The following is a 25,094-nucleotide window of genomic DNA, read 5'->3' as shown; positions in this document are numbered from 1 at the left end:
AGGGAAACGTGATGCAGCTCCCACAAAGAAGCTCTTTTCTCTGTTGCGTAGAAAGAACTATGGCCATGTCAGCAAATTCATCTCCTAAAAGTGTAGTTGGAGCTGCTCCTTCTTGTTCTACAGCATTGGATATGGGGAGTTCTTCACTCTACAAGACTTACCCAGTTGAGTCTACTTTATCATAATTTGGATTTTAAAAAATCAAGTGCTTTATTGCATCACTTAAAAAATTTCTCTCTTAAACCCACATCCACAAAGTCCTGTTACTTGTAAATAGTATGATCAGGTAATAAACTATCCTTTCCATTAGGCGGAGGAATTTTTTGATGAAATATATGATAGATGAGAAAAATAGCTCTTTTTTAAAAGTGCTCTAGCCCAAAATATAACTTTTAAACACCTGTGTGATAGTTTCTTTAGAGTTTATTTAAATGCACTTTTAGGGGGTGAAATTTGTTGTCTTGGTTTTTATTTTTAGCCAAGGTAAGAGTTACACAAGCAGTTTTACTTGGTATACTGGCCAGGCATCATCGCTGCTTAGCACAGAGACTTGCAAAGGAGTTGCCTTGCCTTGGGAAAGGATTCATTAGCATGGAGGAAAATGTTCAGCTAACCTGATGACTAAGCTATCCTGCTTTTCTTAACAGAACCAATTCCTTGCAGTGAAATTATGTTAACTGTTTATTTTCTTATTACAAATTTATATGAATTATAACAAAAAAATTGCCTTTTAGAGATTAGGGACATACAGACATACCAACATCCTTAATAAAAATAAAGTCTTGGCAGAGGAAAATAAAATGTCTCGCATATATCTCAAAACCATTACATTCATAATTTTTATTTTAAAATGTCAAAACTAAAGATGCCTAAAGTTAAAATATAATACTGTGAGGGAAAAGGAAAAAAAAAATCAGTGTTTCTCCCTCTTTATTCCTACCATTAATGTAGCCATCTTTCAGACCTTAGCTTTTTATCTAAAATGTATTGGGTTTAAATTGTTTTAACTGAAAACGTTTCTCAGTTGCTCAGTATACAATATATTTAATTATATGTGTCCGGTCTTTCTGGGCTGAATCTACCTGAGGTTTTTCTGTTTTGTCCTCAGCTTGACAGGATCGGTTTCTCTCCTGTTGTAAACAGTTGCTATGAAGCCATTTGACAGTGATGTGAATGCAAATCAGTACTGCAGATGTGATTGGACTAACAAAGTACTAGGATGGAAATATTTTAGTAGTTTGGGTACTACTCTTAGTACAAACTAATGTTGTGGTAGTATTTTCAGCAACTGTGTTGGGACATAAACTTTTGGTCAGCTAGTATCCCTAAACTTGTTTCATATGAACTACTTGCAACAAGTTTCCCTAAACTATTCCTGCATTTTAAAATCAAAGTTAGCATGTTGTATGGACTCCTGTTGTTTCCATTTCAGGCTTTTCTCACCTTTCAAAATAATTTTGATACTAGTTTCTCTGGCAGGAGATTTAAACCCAGTTTAATTTTCACTCTGAAAAGAAATCATAACTGTTTGGAAGGATTTTTTTCTCCTAACAAAACAAGTACCTTCAAAATAACATGCTGCCTCATTTCCTTTTATGATCTCAGAAAATTTTAAATCATAAAATCATTTTTTTCCGTAGGAGGTAAGATAAACCTTCAGTTTAAAGGTGTTTATAGTCCGCTAATGAGAAGAGAGCACTTAACTAATTCAGAAGGCCTGGGCCTCAGTTCTTGCCATTTGGGTAACCCTGGACAGATTACTTTCTTACCTGTAAACTGGTGTTTGGGGTTCATATGCAGTCATGAAAATTCTTAGAAAACCACAGAATGTCATAAATTGAATAAATGGAAGGTACGATTGTACAACATCTAAGTATTAGACCCTGCTAGAGAAAGAATACAGCTGCCCTATTTTAAAAATTTGTCATAACAAGTGAATTAGATTTAAAACGTCCTTGTCAAAATTGCGTTTTCATTGATCTTTTGCATTCTGAAGAAAGGATATGTTGATGGGCAGCACCCTTGGGATACTAAGCAACAAAAAGTTTCTTGTAGCTTAGATAAATCCAGTAGAGAGCACATTCACACTCAGATATACAGATATACACACAAACAAGCACACATACACACACACAAATACTTGCAATTTAAAGAAAATATTATAACAAAACTATTGAATGTCCTGATCAAAAACAGCCACCAGAGCTGCTTTGTGATTATGGATGAGACCGTTTTATTTGATCAAAAAATTCTATATAGTAGATGCTTCTCAAAATTCCTTCATCACTTTTTGAAGTTTTGTGTGTAGTGAAGAATATTCTAACAGTTACACTAGTTTCTCAATATTTCTTGGCTACTTGTGATAGATTGATGTTGGGATAGCATACTGGCCCCTTGATGCATTCATAAATGGTGTGCTGTGCCTAGGCTTATCAAATTTCATCATTTTCGTAAAATGGGATCTTATATGTGTGGGATGACTGAGGCCTTGGGAAGGACTCAAAAATAATAACTCAGTTTTGACCATAGAGTGGGTGGGTCAGAGAGAAAGAACTTTTTCATGTTTTGCTGTTGAAGGGATGAGGTCTGGATCAGACCTGGATTGGATACTGTCTTTGCCACTGCAGACATGGATTTGGATAGCTATATGACCTTGGACAAGTTACTTACCTTCTCTGAGTCCCAGAGATGGTCTCATCTGTAAAATGGGGGTCATAATTTTACTTGCTTGATAATGTAGATTAAATGAAGAAATAATGCATATCAAGCCCATAGCATTGTGACTGGAATAGAGTATATATTCCAATATTAGTATTTACTTTCACCATTATTGTAGAAAGAATTCATTTGGATCTGGAAATTAAAATATCTATGATAACATGTTTTATATTATTATTACTTTCATAGTGGCAGTAGAAATTATATTTGCCAAGAAGGCAAGGATATTTTTAAAAAGGAACTACAAAGACTTCAGTAATACTGCTGATTTTTTTCCTACCAGTACTTTTAATTTTTTTTTAATGAGAAATGTTGTGCAGATTGCATACCTTACAGTTGAAGCATAGATTCTGATTTGAGATGGAAATTTTTTCTACCCCCGCTCGTTTACAAACTGTTCTAATTAATGTATATTGATTTTAGGATTTGGCCCTTAACTACTTTATTATACCATAGTTATGTCCAGACCCCTTCCCAATGTGCAGTTAGGATGTATGTAATAGGAAATTAAGGGGACAGGATAAAAGCTGGAGAACGAGAGGCGCATGGCCTTATCCTAGCTTTCCATCTTAATATGGGGTGTATGCTTACCTAGCGAGTATGAGAATAAACTTCCGAATGAGATAGACTTCCTTAGTTCAAATCTTAGCCTTCCATAAAACACTTTGTAGCTCTGCAGCCTCAAGCAAATTACTTAGCCTCAGGCTTTTCATCTGTTTAAAATGATGATAAAAGACAATCTTTATAGGATGTTAAAAGATTAAATGAGGTGGTGCTCGAAAAATGATATTTGTGTGTCTGTATATATGTTTGGTAATAACTGCTATTAGTTTTTAACCACTTGAACTTTTAGGGTAAAAAATACTGTTTTCATCCATTATGACCTTCCATATTACCTTCCAAACAAGTTATCTCCAAATTACGTCTTTACAAATTAAATGAGATTTTGACACTGTCTTGCTACTTTCTACTCACTGATGCTCGTTGATGTCTAGCAAATTTCCATTCATACATAGTTCAAACACAAATATACACATACATACACCTTCTAGAATTACACATTCCACTGATACTAGAGGTGATTGACATTTATTCAGTCATCCCAGCAAAGGCAAATTAAGCTTGTGTTGTCCTAATACTTGAAGTTCCTTAATGTGGTGGAATTCAAATCCATACACTACCATTTTCTAGTAGAAATATTAGGTTAGTAATATGTTATCATAATATTCTGATCTTTTATGGAATTAATTTGGTAGCATTACCTTATGACTGAATATGGAAATGTTTTTTTTTGTAATTCTTATAGCCGGAAAAAAAAATCAACACAAAATAAAATTTGAGAAAATTGAAAAACAATGTATTGTGTTTTGGGCTAATTTTCTTAACAAAGTATAAATCGCTTGTATACATAAGGTAAAAGGTAAGACTAGACATAGGTATTTCCGTTTTTGTATGTGCTGTAAACTTAACAGTCATGTCAGAAAGCTAGTAGAGAAAACTATTAGAAGTACAAATCCGTAATATTTAATAACTCTCTTTACCAGTTTGTCACTCAAGCCCTATCAGAAGGTTGGTTTGAATTGGTTGGCATTGGTACATAAACATGGACTTAATGGCATTTTGGCAGATGAAATGGTAAGTAGAACTCTGTTTCTAGGATTTGTCATTAAAAGGCGTTCTTGCTGTCATTTAAAAAATAAAATTTTCCCTTGACGCCTGTAGTTTACTTGCTCTCACTTCAGTATTTTAAATACCCCAATCACCCCTTCTAATTTTCTGTTGCTTCTCTTAGCTCTAGCCTCCTCATTGCCCCCCAAAATGAAAATGGTCTTTCTTTCTGATTATAAAATTAATAAATATATGTGTTTTAAAAATTAGACTGCCTTAAAGTACAAAAAAAATCAAGATCACTCATATTCCTACCGCTTTGAAGTAAGTATTATTTTGATGTATATCTTTTCGGATTATTTTCTTCTGCAGGTTTGTGTGTGTACATACATATATGTGTAAAGTACTAAATGAGATTTTGTTATATGTGTTTTTCTGTAGCTACCTTTAAAATTTATAGATACGTATAAATCCACACATTTACCAGCAACATCATTTCAGCCATTTTACTTTTTTTTGTTAGCTGTCTCTGAGTTTTTTTTTCCCAAATCACATTTGCTTGAAACTAAGCTTAGAAGTTCATTACAGTGTAGGTCAGGTATTATCACATAGAAACTTGACCTTTACTCTATCCTAATGTCCTTCCTCCTTTAAAAAGTTTATTAAAAATTAGTCATGTGTAGTGGAGAAAATGTTTGTTAAATACACATACATTGGGGCGCCTGGGTGGCTCAGTTGTTGGGCGTCTGCCTTCGGCTCAGGGCGTGATCCTGGAGTTCTGGGATCGAGCCCCATGTCAGGCTCTTCCGCTGGGAGCCTGCTTCTTCCTCTCTCACTCCCCCTACTTGTGTTCCCTCTCTCGCTGGCTGTCTCTCTCCGTCAAATAAATAAAATCTTAAAAAAAATAAAAAATAAATAAATACACATACATTGTATGTTACATTATTAAAATAAATAGTGCTCTTTATTCTGTAGTTAGCTTCTAGTAGTCTCTTGTACTTTAAGACTACTCCCACACAAAAATCATACTATCATCATAAGAGAGATGCTGTTTAGCTGATAGAAAACTAAATAATGTATATGCATGATTTCAAAATAGTTATAGAATTAGATACAGAACATGACAGTTGTGGAAAGCTGGACTTGAGAATCGGATCTAGGTTTGGGGCCCCAATTTTGGCTTTCATGGGCTAGTCCTTACCAAATGAGGTATAATATGTAAAACTTTTTGTGACCTGTAAAGCACTGTATTTATAAGTTAGTGTCTTGCTTGGTCTGCTAGGACTCCCATAATAAAAGACCAAAGACTGGGTGGTTTAAACAACAGAAATTTATTTCTCACAGCTGTGGAGGCTTTAAGTCTATAAGACCAAGGTGTTGGCTGGTTTGGTTTCTCCCGAGGCGCCTCTCCTTCATTTGCAGATGGCCACCTTCTCACCATGTCCTCACATGTCTTTTTCTCTGTGCGCACACATCCCTCGTGTCTCTTTCTCTTACGATGGGGATTGAGTCCCCATCCTTGTGATTTCATTTAACCTTAATTACCTTCTTAAAGGCCCTGTCTCCAAATATAGTTGCATTGCGGGATAGAGCTTCAACACGTGAATTGGGCAGTGAGGTCAGTTCAGTTCTTAACAGTTGGTAATGTTTGGCTCCTCCCCAGTAGCCTTTAAAAACAAAAAAACAAAACAGAAAAAAACCCCTTCATTGATGTATAATTTACTTGTAGTAAAATGCACAAATGTTCAGCTTGGTGATTTTTTTTACATATGTGCACCTGTGTGACCACCCTCCCCAGATCAACATTTCCATTATCCCAGAAAGTTCCCTCATGCTCCTTTTTAGTATTACCTCCACCACTATTCGGACACCTATAACCATAGATTATTTTTTCAAATTTTGAACTTTATATGAATAGAGCCATATAGTATATACTGTTTGTTTCTGGTTCATTTGGTGCATGATAAGGTTACTGAGTTTCATCTGTTCTTATATGTATCAGTAGTTTGGTGTTTTACTGGCATGCGGTAGTCCCTAGTATAAATATGCTATGACTTCATCCATTCTCCTGTTGAAGGACATTGAAGTTATTTCCAGTGTTTGGCTATTATGATAAAACTACTGTCAGCATTCTTACTCAAGTCTCTTTGTGGACATGTGTTCTCATATCTCTTGAATATACTCTTAGAAGTGAAATTGGTGGGTAATAGGGCAGGCACATGTTCAAATCCAATTAGCCGTTGGCACATTGTTGTTAATCTATCCAGTATGTATTAAATATTTGCTTTATATAAAACAATTACCAAAATTATGTCCTTTATATGCATTGCAGAGCTCTTCCATATTAATGTGTGTCCCATTTTTAACTAGCGGTTAGGATACATTCTGCTCATTAAACTTAAGTTATAGTTATCATTTGGAGATTATGATCTGTTTCATCTGTCACTGAGAGGTGAGAACATGGTAGAATTCTCATAGGGTTGCATTTTGGGGAATCAAAAGTAAATAAAACCAGAAATACTATTTTTCCTTTTGTGTTTTCCAGTATTTTTTGTTTGTTTTTAAATTTCATATATTGTCTTTTAAACATTTAATTTTAGGGCCTAGGAAAAACTATTCAAGCCATTGCATTCCTGGCATACCTCTATCAGGAGGGTAATAAAGGTCCTCATTTGATCGTTGTTCCAGCGTCAACTATAGGTTTGTAATACTGTGAACAACCATACTTGACTGTGTAGTGTTTATACAGGGAGAAGAAAAACTGTGTATGTGTGATTTCTTAGTTTGTGGAGGTGAATATTAACTCTGTGGTCTCCTTAGACTTTCCCCCCTTTGCGTATGTGTGTGTATGTGTGTTTGATTGTACAGGAGGTCTTTTAAAAGAAAATATCTCAATTACAAGTCAGTTATTCAGCTTTTAAATTATTATGCCTCAAAGGACCATCGATAAGATCATTTGTTTTTGTAATACTTTTAAAAAATTATTTTAATGAAAAAAATTGTTTTAATGACTTACCAAAAGAAACAAGTCCTTTTAAATTTCTAATTAAACATTTATGGAATCAGAGAGTATACAGTTCATTCCCACTTAAATTAGATTGACTGTAGACTAGAATAAGTGAATGTATGTATGAACATAATCCAAAAAACTCTTTAAATTGAAGTTTAGTCATTCTGTAAATATAATGGTTGGTCCTCTTCCTTTTGTTTTATGCCTCCTCAGAATTATTTTAAACATCAGGAATAAAATTGTGAAGGGTCTGTGATTTTTTAAAAATCTTGTATTATTTTGTAAAAGAAAAGTTTTTGGATAGAACTCATTTCACTGCATACACCTAACCTGTTTAGCAGATGCAAGTAATACCTCTCTTGTTTCCTAGACAACTGGTTAAGAGAAGTTAATTTATGGTGCCCCACTTTAAAGGTGCTCTGTTACTATGGTAAGAGTGTCATTTTGCTTTAATTGGAAATTTCTTTAAAATCCTGACATATAGTAAAGTACGTTAAGTATAATCAATATGTGTGTGTTGTTTTTAAATCGTAGGCTCTCAAGAAGAACGTAAACAGATTAGATATAACATCCATAGTAAATATGAAGAGTATAATGTAATTGTGACCACGTAAGTATTGAGAAAAAAAATATGGGGGCAGAGATATTGTGTAACCCCTATATTTACAAAAAATATTTAAAATACGTTAGTAGTAACATGAAGGAAAGGTCAGGCTAAGAACTATGCAACAAAAGTGATGGAACGACTTATGTTGAGTATTCAGGCACTTTTTAGTTTTTTACTAGTACAACAGGTGACTGATAGTGGTTATATAAAGGTTTTTGTCCATGTGATCGAAAACATAGTTTTATAGGACTCTTTCTGTTAAACTTCAAGTAAAATTGAAGATATCCCACTAAAACGATTTGTAATATTTGTAACTTATAAATGTTAATTATTATTAATAATTAAGTATTAAATACAGTGGAATCTCACTCTAAATGAAAAAACTGAATTAAAATAGAAGGATGGGAAAGAAAATTTTGAATAAGTTAGTCATTCCTTGGTGGTCCGTTTAGCATAAATATGTAGCAGAGAACTTAATGCTGTCATGTTACTTTTTAAATATGGGTTATTTCAAGTTCATAGGTTATTTCAAGTTCATATTAACTGTCAGTATTTAGTTATTTCCATCTACTGACTTCTGTAGGAGGCCATGATTAAAAGAAGAATCCATAATTCATCTTTCCTACATAAAATGGACTTCATTTTTATATATAGTATAGTACTGCTAGCTACTATTAACTGTTTTTTCATGGATATGCTCTACTAGTTTAATACAGTAGTATTATGTTCTTAACAAATGTCTTCATTTCATGTCCTTTTTTCCCCACTTTTGTTCTGAAAATACAACAGTTTGTGAAGCAAAGTGTATAACGATTGCAGAGAACGTGTAAATTATACCCAAATTGGCTGCTTCTTAGTTGTGTAGAAGTTGTCCAATTATGACATTAAAATTTTCCTTTACCCACACATTGCAGCTTTTGTAACTTGGTTACACGTAGATAATAATTGTATACAAGCGCATCAGTATTTATTTGAACACCAACAAGATCTAGTGGTATCTTTCAGGTACTGGATACTAGAAATGTATAATAAGTAAAAATCATTGTAGAAAACATTAAGTTTCACTATGGTCCAGGCTCTTAAAGGTGTAACCTTAGAGAGTTTTTTTGTTTTTTGTTTTTTTTGTGACAGGTATAATTGTGCAATCAGCAGTTCTGATGATCGTAGTCTGTTTCGACGGCTGAAACTTAATTACGCGATTTTTGATGAGGGCCATATGCTGAAGAACATGGGCTCCATCCGCTACCAGCACCTTATGACAATTAATGTAAGAGTATTTTGTGAATTTTTCCAATTATAATGAAGTTATGTGTTTTAATGTATTTAGTATTTTATATCGGGGGTCAGCGAACTTTTTCTGTAAAGGTCCAGATAATAAATATTTCATGCCTTGTGGGCCTTCCTCTGCGACTTGTTCTTTGCTTTTGTTTTTGTTTTGTTTCGTTTTCTTTTATTTTTTTTCTTTTTATTTTTTTAAAGATTTTATTTATTCGACAGAGATAGAGACAGCCAGCGAGAGAGGGAACACAAGCAGGGGGAGTGGGAGAGGAAGAAACAGGCTCATAGTGGAAGAGCCTGATGTGGGGCTTGATCCCATAACGCCGGGATCACGCCCTGAGCCGAAGGCAGACGCTTAACCGCTGTGCCCCTCGTTTTCTTTTATAACCTTTTAAAAGTATAAAAACCATTTTATTAGCTCATGAGCCTCAGTTTACCAACCCCTGTTCTATGTGATAAACTTTATGAATATCAAATACAATCCAGTTATCTACTTATAAAATGAAACCATTAGTTTTACATACTTTACCTTAAAATACAATAGGTGATAATTTTTCTGAATTACTAGTCTTTCATCACAGAATGTTACATTATTAATAATGGTTTTAATTTTTTTTCTCTTTTCCTGAAGAGTATAGACAGGAAGGACTTGGCTCTTTAAAACAAAGAAAGCTAATCTCAATTTTACTTTCACAGGCAAATAACCGTTTGCTGCTCACAGGCACACCTGTACAGAATAACCTGTTGGAGCTCATGTCGCTGTTGAATTTTGTTATGCCACACATGTTTAGTAGTAGCACCAGTGAAATACGAAGAATGTTTTCTTCTAAAACAGTAAGCATAAATTTATATTTTCTCCCAAATATGTTACTTTATGTTTTATATAGGCCACTCTTCTGCCTTTTTTTCTTGTTTTCATAGTGTATACGTGATATCAGTTAAGTAGTTGATATCCGTCTACTTGCATGACTTGGGAAGTCTGCCAAAATACCATGGGAAATAAATTGGTGACTTCTGTAATTGATATCCAAAAGTCTTGGTTTTAATATCTTAATTTTCTGCAGTGACAATTTTAAATTAGTGGAGTGTTCAGGTATATAATATGTGGGGAAGGTTTGGTCATTGCATTTACCTTACTAAAATTTGGTGAATTAGTAGCATTTCTTTGTAGGTAAACTGTAGAACTGGGCAAAGGTAGACTATCCAGAAAATTCCTATACTGGGAAAAATGTTTTGAAATAAAAGTCCATAAATTAAAAAGTAACAATTTTTTTAAAAAGTCATTTATTTTAGAGAGAGAGCGCAGGTTGGGGGGCGGGATGGAGGGGTGAGGCATGCAGAGGGAGAGGGAGGATTTCAAGCAGACTCTTGGCTGAGCCCATGACCTGGAAGGCCACGACCTGGAGGCCACAACCTGAGTCAAAACCTAGAGACGGACGCTGAACTACTATGCCACACAGGCATCCCAGAGTAACAGTTTCTTACAGTTACACAAAGAAATTCTATATATAAGAGAATCTAGTTAATTTTCTCCATGTTGCTTAGAAAAAGTAGAGTAGAGGGATGCCTGGGTGGCTCAGTTGGTTAAGTGCCTGACTCTTGATTTCAGCTCAGGGCATGATCTTGGGGTCATGAGATCAAGCCCCGTGTCAGGCTCCACACTCAGCGTGGAGTCTGCTTGAGATTCTTTCTCTCCCTCTCCTTCTGCCCCTCCCCGCTGCTCACGCATGTTCTCCCTCTTTCTCTCTCTGTCTCAATAAATTCAAGAAAGGAAAGGGAAAGGAAAGGAAATCTTTTAATAGAGAAAAAGTATAGTAATAGACTTCAGGAAGTCCTACTAAATTCTCCAGTCCTGCAATGTTTATATAGATTCTTGCCTCTCTCCCAAGTCACATATATTTTGCAGGAATTCTCTATGATATTCTTCCACTGCAAATTAACTGCCTTTTAAACTTTCACTAATCACTCCCACTTGATGGCCTAGTAGATGATAGAATATGGAGGACTTCCTCACATCTTAGAGTAAAATTCCACTTCTTTAATTCTCCAGAATTAACAAGCCTTGACAATCTCAACCATCCCTGTCTTTTAAAACACATGGTGTACATCACCTGCACTAGCTTTCTTTTGGGGTCATTTTTCTAGAAATAAATACAAGTTTTCTACCTGTTTCTCTTTCTCTTCCCCTTCTCTTCTCCCCACCCTGTTACACACACACACACACACACACACACACACACTCACACTTTCATGAGAGCTGTCTGGTAATTTAGTTATGACTCATGAGTTATGACTTAAACTTCTGAACACCTTCCTAGGACAGTTCAGTTTTATTCGCTCAGCAGAGTACATGAAACCTCAAAATACATATGGAGCTTGAAGAAGTAGGCTAATAGCCCAGAGTTGAAATGTGAAAGTCCATCTAGAATGAAGTGCGTTTCTGTGGAAAATAACTCCGATTGTAGTGAGGATGATTTTCACGTTCTGTAATATTGTTAATGGTGATCATTTAAATCATTAATTTCTGAAAGGACGTGTTCTTTTTTTTACTTAGAAATCAGCAGATGAGCAAAGTATATATGAAAAGGAGAGAATAGCACACGCAAAACAAATTATAAAACCGTTTATTCTCCGCAGGGTAAAAGAAGAGGTAACTTATCTGCATACTTATTATGATGATTGTTTTTTAAAAATCTGTTTTCTTCTTTATTTGAATGATCTGCTTAAACTGTTTTCCTTTCTCAGGTTCTCAAGCAGCTACCCCCCAAGAAAGATCGAATTGAATTGTGTGCAATGTCAGAGAAACAGGAGCAGCTCTATTTGGGTCTTTTCAACAGATTGAAAAAATCTATCAACAACATGGGTATAATCTGATTTTTACAGTTGCATGTGAAAAATAATCCTGTACTGGGGCTACACGTAGTTTAGTCATATTATGGTGGGATTTGCTCATTTAAAGAAATTAGTTACAATTTGAAGAAACAGTTTTAAGCTTTTTGTTTGCATTGAGATGTATTTCAGCAGACAGCTGTCAACTTAGGTTTTGTTTTTTGTTTCTAATGTGTGCTCTTTGGATCACAGAAAAAAACACAGAAATGTGCAATGTCATGATGCAATTGAGAAAAATGGCCAATCATCCTTTATTACATCGCCAATATTACACAGCTGAAAAGCTCAAGGAAATGTCTCAGCTTATGCTAAAGGTAAGGATTTCATGTTATGCTAACCCTGACCTTTACTAACACCGTTAAACCCCGGGTTAAATGATTAGGCTGGCTAAAGATCAGTTGAGCCTAATGAGCATATTGATCCGTTAACCCCATAGTTAAGAAAAGTATTTTTAAGACAAAGTTCAAGATAATTTAAGGGGGAACATAAGAGCCGAGAGGATGGATGGTCTGTATTAGGAGTCAGCAAACTATGGCCTTAGGGCCAAATAAAGTTTTATTTTAACACAGCCAAGTCTTTCCGTTTCTGTTTGTTCTGACTGCTTTCTCAATACAGACATACCTTGGAGATACTGAAGATTTGTCTCCAGACCGCAGGGGAGTCAGATGAATTTTTTTGTTTCCCTGTGCATATGAAAGTTACATTTATACTGTACTGTAGTCGATAAGTGTGCAATAGCATTATGTCTAAAAAAGTATACATACCTAAATTAAAAAGTACTTTGTTGTTAAAAAAAATTGCTACTGTCATCTGAGCTTTCAGCAAGTTATAACCACTGATCACCACAGCAAATATAAGAGTAATGAAAAAGTTTGAAATATTTTAAGATTTACCAGAGACACAAAATGAGCAATATTGTTGGGAAAATGGCACCAATCGACTAGGTCAACACAGGGTTGCCACAAACCTTCAGTTTGTGAAAAGCACATTATCTGTGAAACCCTTACACAAAAAAAGTGAAGCAAGGTATGCCTGTACAAGGGCAGAGTGGAGGAGTTGCAAAATTGATCATTATGCCTACAGAGCCTACCTCAGATATTTACTATCTGGCCCTTTACAGAAAGTTTGCCAACTCCTGACTGAGACTACCATAATGCACTTCTTTATTTTACCAAAAAGATACCTCAGATTTTATGTCCAGGGCAGTGAGTTGTTTTCTCCATTTGTTTTCTTCATTTTTTTCTTTATTATATTTTGTCTGTAGTTTATTATTAATCTTTATTTTTGCCTCATTCTCCCTTAGCACCCACCCATAGTTCTCCTTTATAGATAGATCTTTGTGTTAAAAGCAACTGTTTGGGGGCGCCTGGGTGGCTCAGTCATTAAGTGTCTGCCTTCGGCTCAGGGTGTGATCCCAGAGTCCTGGGATCGAGCCCCACATCAGGCTCCTCCGCTGGGAGCCTGCTTCTTCCTCTCCCACTCCCCCTGCTTGTGTTCCCTCTCTCGCCGGCTGTCTCTCTGTCAAATAAATAAATAAAATCTTAAAAAAAAAAAAAAAAAAACTATTCGCTTTTTAAAAATTTTTATATTATTTTAAATTTATGAAAAATGTTAAGCATGTGTAAGTAGAGAGAATTGTGTAATGAAATCCTTTTCCCATGTAACCCTCACCCATTTTTTTTTTATACAGTTATTATCTAGAATGACACTACTCTTGTTTCATCTAGACCACACCCCAGGATTATTGTGAACCAAATTCTAGACATTACTTCATCTCTAAATATTTCAGGGTATTGTCTCTAAAACAATAATAAGGACTTTTCCCCCTTTATTGTACCTAAAATAATGAATATTATTTTCCTTTGTTAAATTGTACCATGTAACATGTGCTGTTTAGCTACTTAATATTTTATCAGATGTGAACAATTTTATTCGAGTGTTGTGGTCATATTATAAATTATCTTCATTTTGAAGTGCGTATGGTTCTGTTTTGTTTTAAGGAACCTACACATTGTGAGGCTAACCCTGACTTGATCTTTGAAGATATGGAAGTTATGACAGACTTTGAATTACATGTACTTTGTAAACAGTATCGACATATTAATAACTTCCAATTAGACATGGACTTGATTTTAGATTCTGGAAAATTCCGAGTTTTAGGATGCATCTTGTCTGAGTTGAAGCAGAAGGTAATAAAGAAGAATGCTACTCTTCTTGTATTTTTCCAATTAGTTAAACTTCTTTAAAATCATTCTGGCATGATTTGACTTTCTTAAAGTTTTAGCCTATGTCTACTATACATGTTTCTAGAAGTTAATTCTTTGAGCATTTAGGGATATATTTGGGGATGTCTTTTCTTGATTACTTCTCTTCTGTTGAGTCTGAGAAAGAAAAACAAGTTAGTAGAACACATCTGTATTGATGCTTTTAAAAAATAATCTTATGTGTCATTATTTCATGAGTGACAATCTGTATGATTGCCTCAAAATTAGTATTTTGAGGATACCATGTTATTTAAGTACTACTACCATTTACATGTGAAACAGCTTAAATTTATAAGATCATAATCCAAATAGTACTTTTGTACTATTGTTTTCATGAACTGTCCTTGAAAATCAAAACTGAGAATTAAATTTTAGGTCTGAAGTTCAGAAGTTATGGTAGTTTATTTATATATAAGCTTGTTATATCTATAACAAGAAATTTACCTTTGCTGTGAGCACTTGATTTTTATTAAAAAAGCAGTTGATCATTAGATACTTATAATTTGATTTTTCCATCTATCTAATCCATGTATGTATTTTCACAGGGTGATAGAGTTGTATTATTTAGCCAATTTACCATGATGCTGGATATTTTAGAAGTTCTCTTAAAACATCATCAGCATAGGTACCTCAGATTAGATGGGAAGACTCAGATTTCTGAAAGGTTAGTATACTTCACTTTAGTTTCAGAAAATCTCCACCTCAGCTTCAAATAAGAGTAAATGTTGGAATTGTAAATGTGTGTAAAGCATTTGATTGAATTGTATTACTTTTGAGTCTTCTGTGGTGTTATTTCAAATCGTCTTAAGATAAAATTTTCTAAGTTTTTGATGTGAATTGCACAGAAATCTATCTCAATATCTAATTAGAATGTTTTCCTCTTTAAGATTCATTCAGACCCTGGAAGCACCTTACCTTTAAACCAAGATTGTTTAAAAAACAAAGATTATTTTAAAATCTTGGGCTTTTCATATTTTAAGAGTAATTGAATGAGTTCAGTTCGTTTATTTTTTTAATTCTCAAAGATTAAAAGATTGTCTTAAAAAAAGGAATACCTTCTCTAGTGTGTTTGGTTTATTTTTTTATCAGCTAGAATGGATTTTTTTTTCCTGCATTAAGGATGGAAGTCATGCTAAAAGAGAATACACTGTTCTAGTTTGATCTTGAGATCTTTAGTTCATCTGGTATCAAGAGCAGCCGCTGATAGACTTCTCAGAAGGCTAAAGATTGAAAAGCCATATGCAAAATTTAGATAAGCCAGAAGTCATGAAACGAAGGAGAAAATAACCTTGGAGGGGGCTCAGGTGTTTAGAACAGCAGAAAGCAGTAGTTCTCACCAGGTCTCCCCCAGAGACACTTGTTAATGTCAGGAAACATTTCTGGTTGTCACAACTAGAAAAAGAAAGGAGTCGTTCCTGGCATCTAGTGGGTGGGAACCAGGAATGCTGCTGACAACCCTACCAGGCACAGGACAGCCCCACGACAGAGAACGATCAGGCTCAAAATGTCAAAAATGCCAGGGTTGAGAAATCCTGGTGTCAGGAAGCTTCCAGTGAGGTGCCAAGCAAGTCCAACCTTGTGTAAATACACCACCCACAGAGATATCTGTATCCATTAAGAAGGAAAATAATGCCTCATTTGGTGGCCCTGACTATACATTTCAAACAGAGGAAAACAATGGAACCAGTGAGTCAACAAAGTCACTGAGCAACTACTAGACATCTAGCCTATCCAGGGAACTGTCAGGGGAAGGTCTCCACCCTGGAGGCAAGACAGCCAGAGAAAATTATACTATATCATAGCTGTCTTTTGGTGACCACTTATCTCTGAGGCACTGTTCTAAACACAGTTTATTTACTCCTGGCGACCCTTTTAGCATTTCTCAGACCTGAAACTTGAATTAAAGTGAGAATTAGTAGAAAGAGAAATGGTATAGAAAAGAAGGTGAACTTGGAAGGTCTTTCAGTAAAGTAACTGCAGGAAAGGTAACTATATTGCCAAGAGCATGTATTTACATCTTCAAGGTTTTTTTCCATGTAGCGTGATTGTTTTCAGTTTTAGTTACATACATTTTAGTGAAATTTAGCCTAATATATTTATCTTTTAGGATTCACCTAATTGACGAGTTTAATACCGATATGGATATCTTTGTGTTTCTGCTGTCAACAAAAGCTGGTGGCCTAGGAATAAACCTCACTTCAGCAAATGTTGTTATACTCCATGATATTGACTGTAACCCGTACAATGACAAACAAGCAGAAGATAGATGCCATAGAGTAGGCCAGACTAAGTAAGTGTTTTGAGTTGAAATTTATTTTTAACCAAATGTCAATCTAATTTGTACAGAATAGTAGGATATAGTCTGTCAGTGTCCTCCTTCAGTTTTTGTGTTTTTAGCAAAGCATGGCTGCTGATATATTTTATACCAGCAGTGTTGAATATGAACTTCACTATGTGACCTATTCATTTTTCTAGTAGTTAAAGCAAAATAACCTCCCACCTCACCCCAATTAGTCCTGCAGCTGATGAAAACAAAATATTACCAGGGGTTCAGCCCTTTTGAAAAATATTAGTTAAAAAGGCTTGTTAGGGGCACCTGGGTGGCGCAGTCATTAAGCGTCTGCCTTTGGCTCAGGGCGCGATCCCGGCGTTCTGGGATGGAGCCCCACATCAGGCTCTTCCGCTGGGAGCCTGCTTCTTCCTCTCCCACTCCCCCTGCTTGTGTTCCCTCTCTCGCTGGCTGTCTCTGTCAAATAAATAAAATAAAAAAATCTTAAAAAAAAAAAAAAAAGGCTTGTTAGACCACTTAAGAGTCAGATAGACAGTAATATGTATATTATTGCTACCCTACTGTCCTATAGGAATTACATTATTTGAGTTGTAGATATTTTAGGTGAAGGTTCATTTTGACATTTGAGCTTAAAGAGGTGCCAATACCTATAATTCAACTCTATTTGCAGATGTCAGTAGTGAATAATCAATGTTTTCTGTGTGGAGTGTGTTACTGTATTTCCAAAAGATACTGACAAATTCATTTATGAACCACATATTTATCTGTACCTATTATGGGATTAAAACTTGCTGCGTAATCTTTGTACTTCACTACGCTTTCTTACTTTTTATACTGAATTATTTAGTGGAACCTGACAAAGCATGTTCCTTTTTACTTATTTTTATTTTTATTTTTGTTTTTGTTTAACATGTTCCTTTTTTAAAATGAATACCTATCTGAACCCAGAGTGTTTGTTGTAATAAGGTTTATAAGTAATTTTTGGAGTACAGATATCTTGGATTAATAAGAAAGGTCCTTTAAAACTTACATGCTCAGAAAACATCAATCCCAAGTTTGAATAAAAGGGGAATTTAAGGTTATGGATATATTCGTTACACAATCTTCAGGTTATTCTTATTGAACTCTAAGACGTTTTATATAGCTTGTATGTATCCAAATAGTTTTATATTAAGTAACCAATGGACGTATCTTCTATTTTCTTTATAGAGAAGTACTAGTTATAAAATTAATAAGCCAGGGGACAATTGAAGAATCCATGCTAAAAATTAACCAACAGAAATTGAAACTAGAACAAGATATGACCACAGTCGATGAAGGTAAGTTGTTTGTAAGCAGAAACATCAGTATTTATTTATATGAAAAGGCATCAAATTGGCAGTAGCAAGGGATTAACAAAAATGGCCCGAATCTTTAACTGGCCTACAGTACAGGAAAAGCATGCTCATTTCAAAAGTACTACAATAAATAACTAAGATTAGGTTGCCAGAATTGATACAAACACTTGATTTTGGATAATTCTGTCTCTTCTATACCTTATCTCTTGACACCAAAACATCCCCCAAATAAAACTAGATCTATAATTTTATTCACAATTTTATAATTTACTTACTTCATAAGTAATATAAATGAATCCAAAGAATTAAAATATGTGGTATAATATTAATTTCTTAAGAACTGTAACATTTACATTTTCATTTTGACCAGCAAATACTGCACTAGAGTGCAATAAAATGCATTTTTTTCCCTCAAAAATGTAGTAATTTCAGATTGAAGTTGGTTGGGTACTAGAAAGAACCCTCTAAGAGAATCTTCATTCCACCTTCTTGAAAAGAATAATTTTTAAATTAGGTTTTCTGTTTTTGAAAAGATAATACATTCACGTAGTTCAAGATTCAAAAGATGCAAAAAGCAAACAAAGGCCTCCTCACCCTGTCATCCAGTTTCCCCCTAAAAGTGACATATTGACTTTTAGCATGTGACCACTTATTTTATGCAGATGGAAGTGAGTATATGTATTCTTTTTCCCTTTTACACAACTTAGCATGCAGTCTTTTACATCTTTCTTTTCTTATTTAATGTTAAATTTAATTGGACACAAGCTTTTTTATCATTATTCTAATATGTAAGGATATTCCTAATGTTGATCATGGGTCATTTCAATTCAGCAAACTTCCATTGAATATTTACTGGGTCCCAGTATTTTGCCGGGCACTCTGTAGTATAAAGAGTTCAGTGTATTTTAATCTGTCTTTGAGAACAGAGAGAAAAGAGAGAGGGATGTATGGTGAAATTAGTAGGTGTCCTTCCTATGTAGCGTTTATTTCAGGGTGCTTCAGGTTGGGGAGGCAGGCATTGAAGAAAGTTTGAGTAGAAGCAACTGTGATGATTGTAACTTAAACAATTACTAGGCTTTGTGTGGAGGTGGCAACTTGCCAATTTCAGATTAGCTAGCGAAAGCCATAGAAGGCAGATTCCACAGCACATTTTTTCCTGACTGTTTTGTTAGGGCATCTTTGCAAATTTTGTAGAATACCTGTTCTCCTTTAGCACTGTTGCCACCTACCCAGATACATAGATTTTATTCTAACAGTAAGTCTTTAAATAGAACCATCATAGTTAATTGGGGATTCAGCAGTTTGATTGTTGGACTCCCCACTGTCTTTAACTACATAAGTTGTTTCTCATGGGCTAGTTCATTTCCCTAGGAACATATTCAATCTTTTGTGAAATGTGGGAGATAGAGTATAAACCTACTGACACATTATTAGAGCTAAGGAGAAGCAGGGAAGGAAGGAGGGCTGTTGTCATATTTATATAGTTAATTTTCCTGTTCCAGTATAGTTTCACTGTCTTCTACCATGCCCATATTCAGCATTCCTCTGATTCAGACTTTCCAAAGAATAAACCTTCGTTTGTGTATCTGGGGTAAATGGCTGGCTCTGTTGGGCAGGCCTTAGATGTTCTACTCTTCAATCTGTTTTAGCTCTGTGTATTCCCCGTCTTTTGGGAGCCTCTGTGTCTTGAGTTGGGGCGGGGGGTGGGGTAGTTAGATTCTGAGTATGAAGTAACCTTCTTGCATTTTCTACCTGTGCTCACTTAAGTTTTTGCTCTATTCTGCTAAAGTCAGCTTCCATTCTTCCATTTGCTTTTCAGCTTCCAAAATTTGTTGACAGCTCTCTCTTCACTGTTGTCTTTTTCTTTTGTTCTTTCTCTTTTGTGTAGTGCCCCTGATTTCTTTTTCCATGGCATTTAATGGTATTTCAGATGAGACCAGTGTATATCCAGTCATGTCTGGTCATAATTCATGTAAATTATTTGTACTTGTATGAATTTGTTTTGTCTTCAGTTTTACCTGTTATTTTCATATCAAGTATCTCTTAAAATAACAACTTATTTCAGCTATGTTTTTAGGCTGTTACCTTTGAAGCGTTTAGTTATAAAGAATCGTTCCCCCATTTATTACTCTTTCTTTATGTAGGAAATTTTTCTCTGTCTTGTTAAAGCTATTTGTATCAGTTTTTTCAGTATGTGTTTTATTTGGTAGGCTAAGAACACAATAATGCCTTTATTCTCTTAACTGTAATGATTTTGGCGTTTGCTTCTGGTTTTATTTAAGTAACTGGACACTGTCCTAATGAGAGTACATGTACCCTTTTCATCTCTCACAGTGAGGTTCTTTTCCACTGTAAGCAAGAAGTATATTTGTAATTGAGTGTGTCTGTGCTTTATGTTAACAATCTGTATGCCTCTGTTTCCAAGACACTATGAAAGATAAGTATCATGATTCCTCTCAGAAATGCTTGTCAGATTTTTGTGTTTCTAGAGCTTGCTTTATTTGTTCTAAAAGTGCAGTCCCTGGACCAACAGCAACAACATCACCTGGGAAATTGCCTTGAGATGCAAATTCCCAAGCCCAGCTCTATCCCTACTCAGTCAGAAATTGGGAATGGAATTCAGTAATCTGGTTGGTGTTCTGATACATGATAAAGTCAGAGAACCCCTGCTTTAGGATAAGAATTATGGTTTGGGGGTGTGTGATTTTTCTTTAATCTCTTAATGTGATTATATTAATAGATTTTCTACCTTTTAAAACTCTAATATGGAAATTTTCATGCAAAGATGTTGAAAGCATAGTATAAATGAATTTAGCAGTTGTAAACATTTTTTCTAACATCTAACTTTTTTTTCCTCATGAACCATTTCAGTCAGTTGTAGACATGACTTGTCATTCTGAATATCTTAGCATTCCCTCTAAGTTGCCACAATACCATTACATCCAAGAAAATTAACAGCAATTTCCAAATATTATCATGTTTTCCCACTTATCCCCCAATGTCTTTTATAACTTTAAAAAAAAAATCCAGAGTTCACACATTGCATTTTATTGCACCATATCTTTAGTATCTTCAAACTTAGAAGAGTCTCCACACCCCTTTTCCTTCTTTCCACCCTTCCCTCCGTTCCCAGAATACTGAATCTCGTAGAGCTTTGTTGTCTTGTACTTTTGGATTCTTGTCTTACTGTCTCTGGAGCTGTCTGATTATTTAGTTGGGTCAGTTAATTTAGGACAAGTTTCAGGTTAGATTTCATGGGCTAAGTCTGTGGATGAGCTTCAAGGCAAGCGTGTCAGTGAGCTTGAGAGTTTATGGAATTGTTTGTGTTTCTGTGCATGTGTTTTTTTACTGAAAGAAGAGTAGATAAAAGTACTCATAATTTTAGATTATAACTGGGGTGTGTGTGACAGAAAGTGATTAGTTTGGCTGCATTTTAGCCACAGCTAATTTATAAAATTATCCATTGCTTTGAATGTACAAATATTTATAAATAGTCAACTATGCCATTGTCACTATAAACTAATAAAGCAGTTCATCTTTAAACATTTTAAGTGGTTAATTGACACAAGATGTTTTCCTGCTTTAGAAAATCCTGGGGGCACCTGGGTGGCTCATTCGGTTGAGCGTCTGGCTCTTGGGTTTCAGCTCAGGTTATGATCTCTTGGGGTTGTGGGATTGAGCCCCGTGTCGGGCTCCACGCTCAGCGAGAGGAGTCTGCTTGAGACTCTCTTTCTCTCTCTCTCCCTCCCCCCACTCGCGAGCGCACGCTGTCTCTTTCTCTCACATGAATAAATCTTAAAAAAAAAAATCCTGAATGCTTCCTGCGTAAGTGTCTAGATACTGGAGTCTCATTTAATTGAAATATGGGGCAAACATTGGGAAAAGGTTATTTACGTGGGCACTTTAATCTTCAACTGGTGTGCCATATTCACAATTTTGTTTAGGTATGCCATGTAAGTCTAAGTTAGTGATTGTATCTTTGGATTGAAAGTAAGGGTCTAGATGCATGATTTGTTTGGTTGTCTTTGTTTTCACTATTCAGTTTGTTACAGAAATGTTTTTATTGAGTAAACCTGAGTAGTAAATACTGTGCGCTATATGAATAGAATATGATCCAAATTAATACGTGCCTATCTTTATATATCTATATTTATGTTAACTCAGAAACCTAGCCTCTAGATTACTGTGCTGGTAATATGAATATGAGCATAGAGGAAATAGCCCTGAATATATGTAGGGATTTGCAAAGGTTGTGTTGTTTTGTTTTGTTTTAGATTGATTGATTGATTTTAGAGAGAGCATTCACAGTGGGGAAGGGCAACAGGAGAGGGAGAGAGAAACTTAAGCAGATTCTGTGCTGAATGCGGAGCCCCTCACAGGGTTTAGTCTCAAGACCCTGAGATCTGGACCTGAGCCAGAACCCAGAGTCAGGTGCTTAACCGAATGTGCCACCCGGGCATCGCTCGTGAAGGTCTTAACAAGGAACGATACTAAACTGGGCCTTGAAAGATGATTAGGAATTCACCAAAATTAGAGAAAATATATTTCATAAAATATTTTTATTAAACTTTCATTGCCCCTTTCTGACCTGCAGGTGACGAAGGGAGTATGCCAGCAGATATAGCCACATTACTAAAAACGTCAATGGGCCTGTGAAATTAAGAATTGTGAATTCCTAATTGATGAGGAAATATCAACTTGGTGCACTCAAGGACATTTACATTATGATGACCATGGGGTTTATGAACATTTATAACTTTTTATAATTTCCATATTACATTTCTCATAGTATGGACAACTTTTTGCCACTAACTGAATTCTCCAGATGCTCACATGTGAAATTTCAAAAAAAAAAAAAAAAAAAAGCCACAAATATGTAGTCCTGAAGATGTTGAATAATCATTTTACAAAACAGTTTTCTGAATGGGGATTAGTTGGTGATTGTTTGTAACAAATATGCTAATGCTTTAGAAATGTCAGTATTTTTGTAATTATTTCTACCTCCAAATATATATATATTGTCTTTCACTGGATAATGTGTGTAGATTTTTACATGTGCCTTATTTGACAATGCTTATGTCTTGTTTTTCCTTGTCTCATTTGAAGTTCTTCTTTTGTTAGTTTTAAGGATGCAGCTGTATAGATGATATAGCTTTCATTTTATTGCTATTTGAAGCAGATGTTCACCACTGTCAACAAGAACTCAACCTGAATTTAAAGGTGGCATTCCATTTACTAACACCCCCAGGTCCTTCCAAGTACTTCTGTTAAAAAAAAATTTGTTTGGCTAGGCACTAAGTTGTTTTCCAGTGAATAGTAACGAAGAAGCCCTTCTCTTGCTCCACGGATTAATTCCTTCTGTTCATTTCCCCACTGCACTAATTGTGCTTATTACTCTGCCTCTTCCTGTGCATGTTTTCATTGATTTCCCTCCCTGGCTTTTGCTTCTCTTGAAACTGTTGCCCAGTCACTTCTGCTCCAGTTCTCTTTACTCTCTGAATAGTAGTTTATTCCTGCCATGTCGCCACGTATCAGCGAAATGTGGGTAACATTTGTCTAGCCTGGCAGGACAGATTAACAGGCTGTTTCACTTCAAAGCAGACTGAATGTGACTTCATATTAAGGCAGCGTTAGGTACTGCATGGAAATAGGTCATTAACTTTAAACACTTCTCAAAATATAATTTATCAGTTTCCAGAATTTCCAGTACAGGACCTCCTGAAGAGAGAGCCATTGTTCAATTCCAATTCAGTGTGGGTGACAAAGTGAAATTTAGAAGAAGTAAAGTTGTCTATTTGATATTTACTCTTTATTAAATCTTTCTTTACATTTTTGCCTGTCAGTCTATCTTGCTGTTTTTATTATACATCAGTTTCTTTGTATAACTTGTGAGTTTCATGTGTTTTGTTTTTATTATGTAAATATCATTATAAATAAACTTATTTATAAATCACAGACTTGTTAATTTTGGAGATTGTACTTTCTAGACATCCTGACTGAGATGCTAAGGTCATATAATCCTCTGGAGTTAGAAGAGTAATGAAGCTCTCAAGGCAATCTTCAGATGGTATAGACTCTGCAAACTCATGATTCAGGAGATTTACCCAATCTTGAAGATATAGTGAATATAATCGATATATTTTAGTATAATGGGGCTAGAAGGAATCTGCAAATATTATTACTACCTCCTCCTACATCGCAGGACCCAAATCACTTAGATGGCTGGAAATACTACCTTTCAAAATCTCATAATGGATTTCTTATAACTTTTCTGTGGTAATGTGTCTTCAGTGATAGGCTGTTTCTTTTGTTGTTATTAGTCTATATTATCTTTAATGAGATGTAGTTGGGTTCTCCCTGTAATGCTCTATTATGTCTTGGGCTTAATAAAAATATTTGTGATCGTAAGTTGTATTTTCACACCCTTTTTAATCGTTCTCCCTTTACCCTTAAAAATATAGTGTTGAGCACAAATGAGATCATTTGTGCCTAATATTATCTGTTTCTCAATAAACAGGAATTTATTACTTAGGATATATTCCCATTAGTCTTTTCCCTGGACTGATGTTCATGTGAACATCATAATCCATTACTAGTAGTAAAGATTATGTGAAGCCATGGGTGGAATATCATCTTGACCAACTGAAGCAACTTTTATTTTTTTAATGCAGTTTATAAGGAGTAAAAGATTATGCCTTATGTTTCATAACTGTATTCCTGATCCCATAGACTTGTAACTTTACACCAACAGATATTTATATTGCAACACTACTGTTGTTTCTAACTGTTGGTGTTACTTGTAGAGGTTAGACAGGAATATTAGGAGATTTTGGTTTCCATTTGTGTGACCCTAAGCAAGACACTTAAATGTCCATAAAATTAAGGAACTAATTCTTTTAACTCTTCCCAAAATGTGTGTTTTCTGATTATAATCTGCAACTCTGATTCATTCGTATTCACTCACACTTGTTCACTTAGCAAGGAGCCATTTATTTTGGGTACAGGATGGGATAATGGAATGTGTTTTCCCTTCGGTGAAAAAAGATGGCCTAAAGGTTAATGATGATGCTATGATTGAAATGAAATATTTCCT

At 35.1% G+C, this 25,094-nt stretch overlaps 1 protein-coding gene across 6 annotated transcripts in view; it reads left to right on the top strand.

Moving 5' to 3' along the window:
* The window catches only part of SMARCAD1 (SWI/SNF-related, matrix-associated actin-dependent regulator of chromatin, subfamily a, containing DEAD/H box 1), a 76,501-nt gene extending 52,547 nt beyond the window's left edge, over nucleotides 1-23,954 (top strand). For all 6 annotated transcript variants that reach the window (XM_040625228.1, XM_008707155.2, XM_008707157.2 and 3 more), the window contains 14 exons: nucleotides 4,263-4,353; nucleotides 6,927-7,026; nucleotides 7,707-7,766; nucleotides 7,871-7,946; nucleotides 9,075-9,210; nucleotides 9,918-10,055; nucleotides 11,776-11,871; nucleotides 11,967-12,084; nucleotides 12,303-12,424; nucleotides 14,111-14,299; nucleotides 14,920-15,038; nucleotides 16,482-16,664; nucleotides 17,874-17,983; nucleotides 22,596-23,954. In XM_040625228.1, the coding sequence (XP_040481162.1) occupies nucleotides 4,263-4,353; nucleotides 6,927-7,026; nucleotides 7,707-7,766; nucleotides 7,871-7,946; nucleotides 9,075-9,210; nucleotides 9,918-10,055; nucleotides 11,776-11,871; nucleotides 11,967-12,084; nucleotides 12,303-12,424; nucleotides 14,111-14,299; nucleotides 14,920-15,038; nucleotides 16,482-16,664; nucleotides 17,874-17,983; nucleotides 22,596-22,657 (1,600 nt within the window). In that variant the 3' untranslated portion in view covers nucleotides 22,658-23,954. The remainder of the gene's footprint in view (nucleotides 1-4,262; nucleotides 4,354-6,926; nucleotides 7,027-7,706; nucleotides 7,767-7,870; nucleotides 7,947-9,074; nucleotides 9,211-9,917; nucleotides 10,056-11,775; nucleotides 11,872-11,966; nucleotides 12,085-12,302; nucleotides 12,425-14,110; nucleotides 14,300-14,919; nucleotides 15,039-16,481; nucleotides 16,665-17,873; nucleotides 17,984-22,595) is intronic.
* Nucleotides 23,955-25,094: the final 1,140 nt, after the last annotated feature.

This window comes from Ursus maritimus, unplaced genomic scaffold, assembly GCF_017311325.1.
Source record: "Ursus maritimus isolate PB19 unplaced genomic scaffold, ASM1731132v1 scaffold_8, whole genome shotgun sequence".
Classification (NCBI taxonomy): Eukaryota; Metazoa; Chordata; class Mammalia; order Carnivora; family Ursidae; genus Ursus; species Ursus maritimus.
The sequence above is the reverse complement of the archived record's forward strand: the minus strand, read 5'-3'. Positions and strand labels throughout refer to the sequence as shown.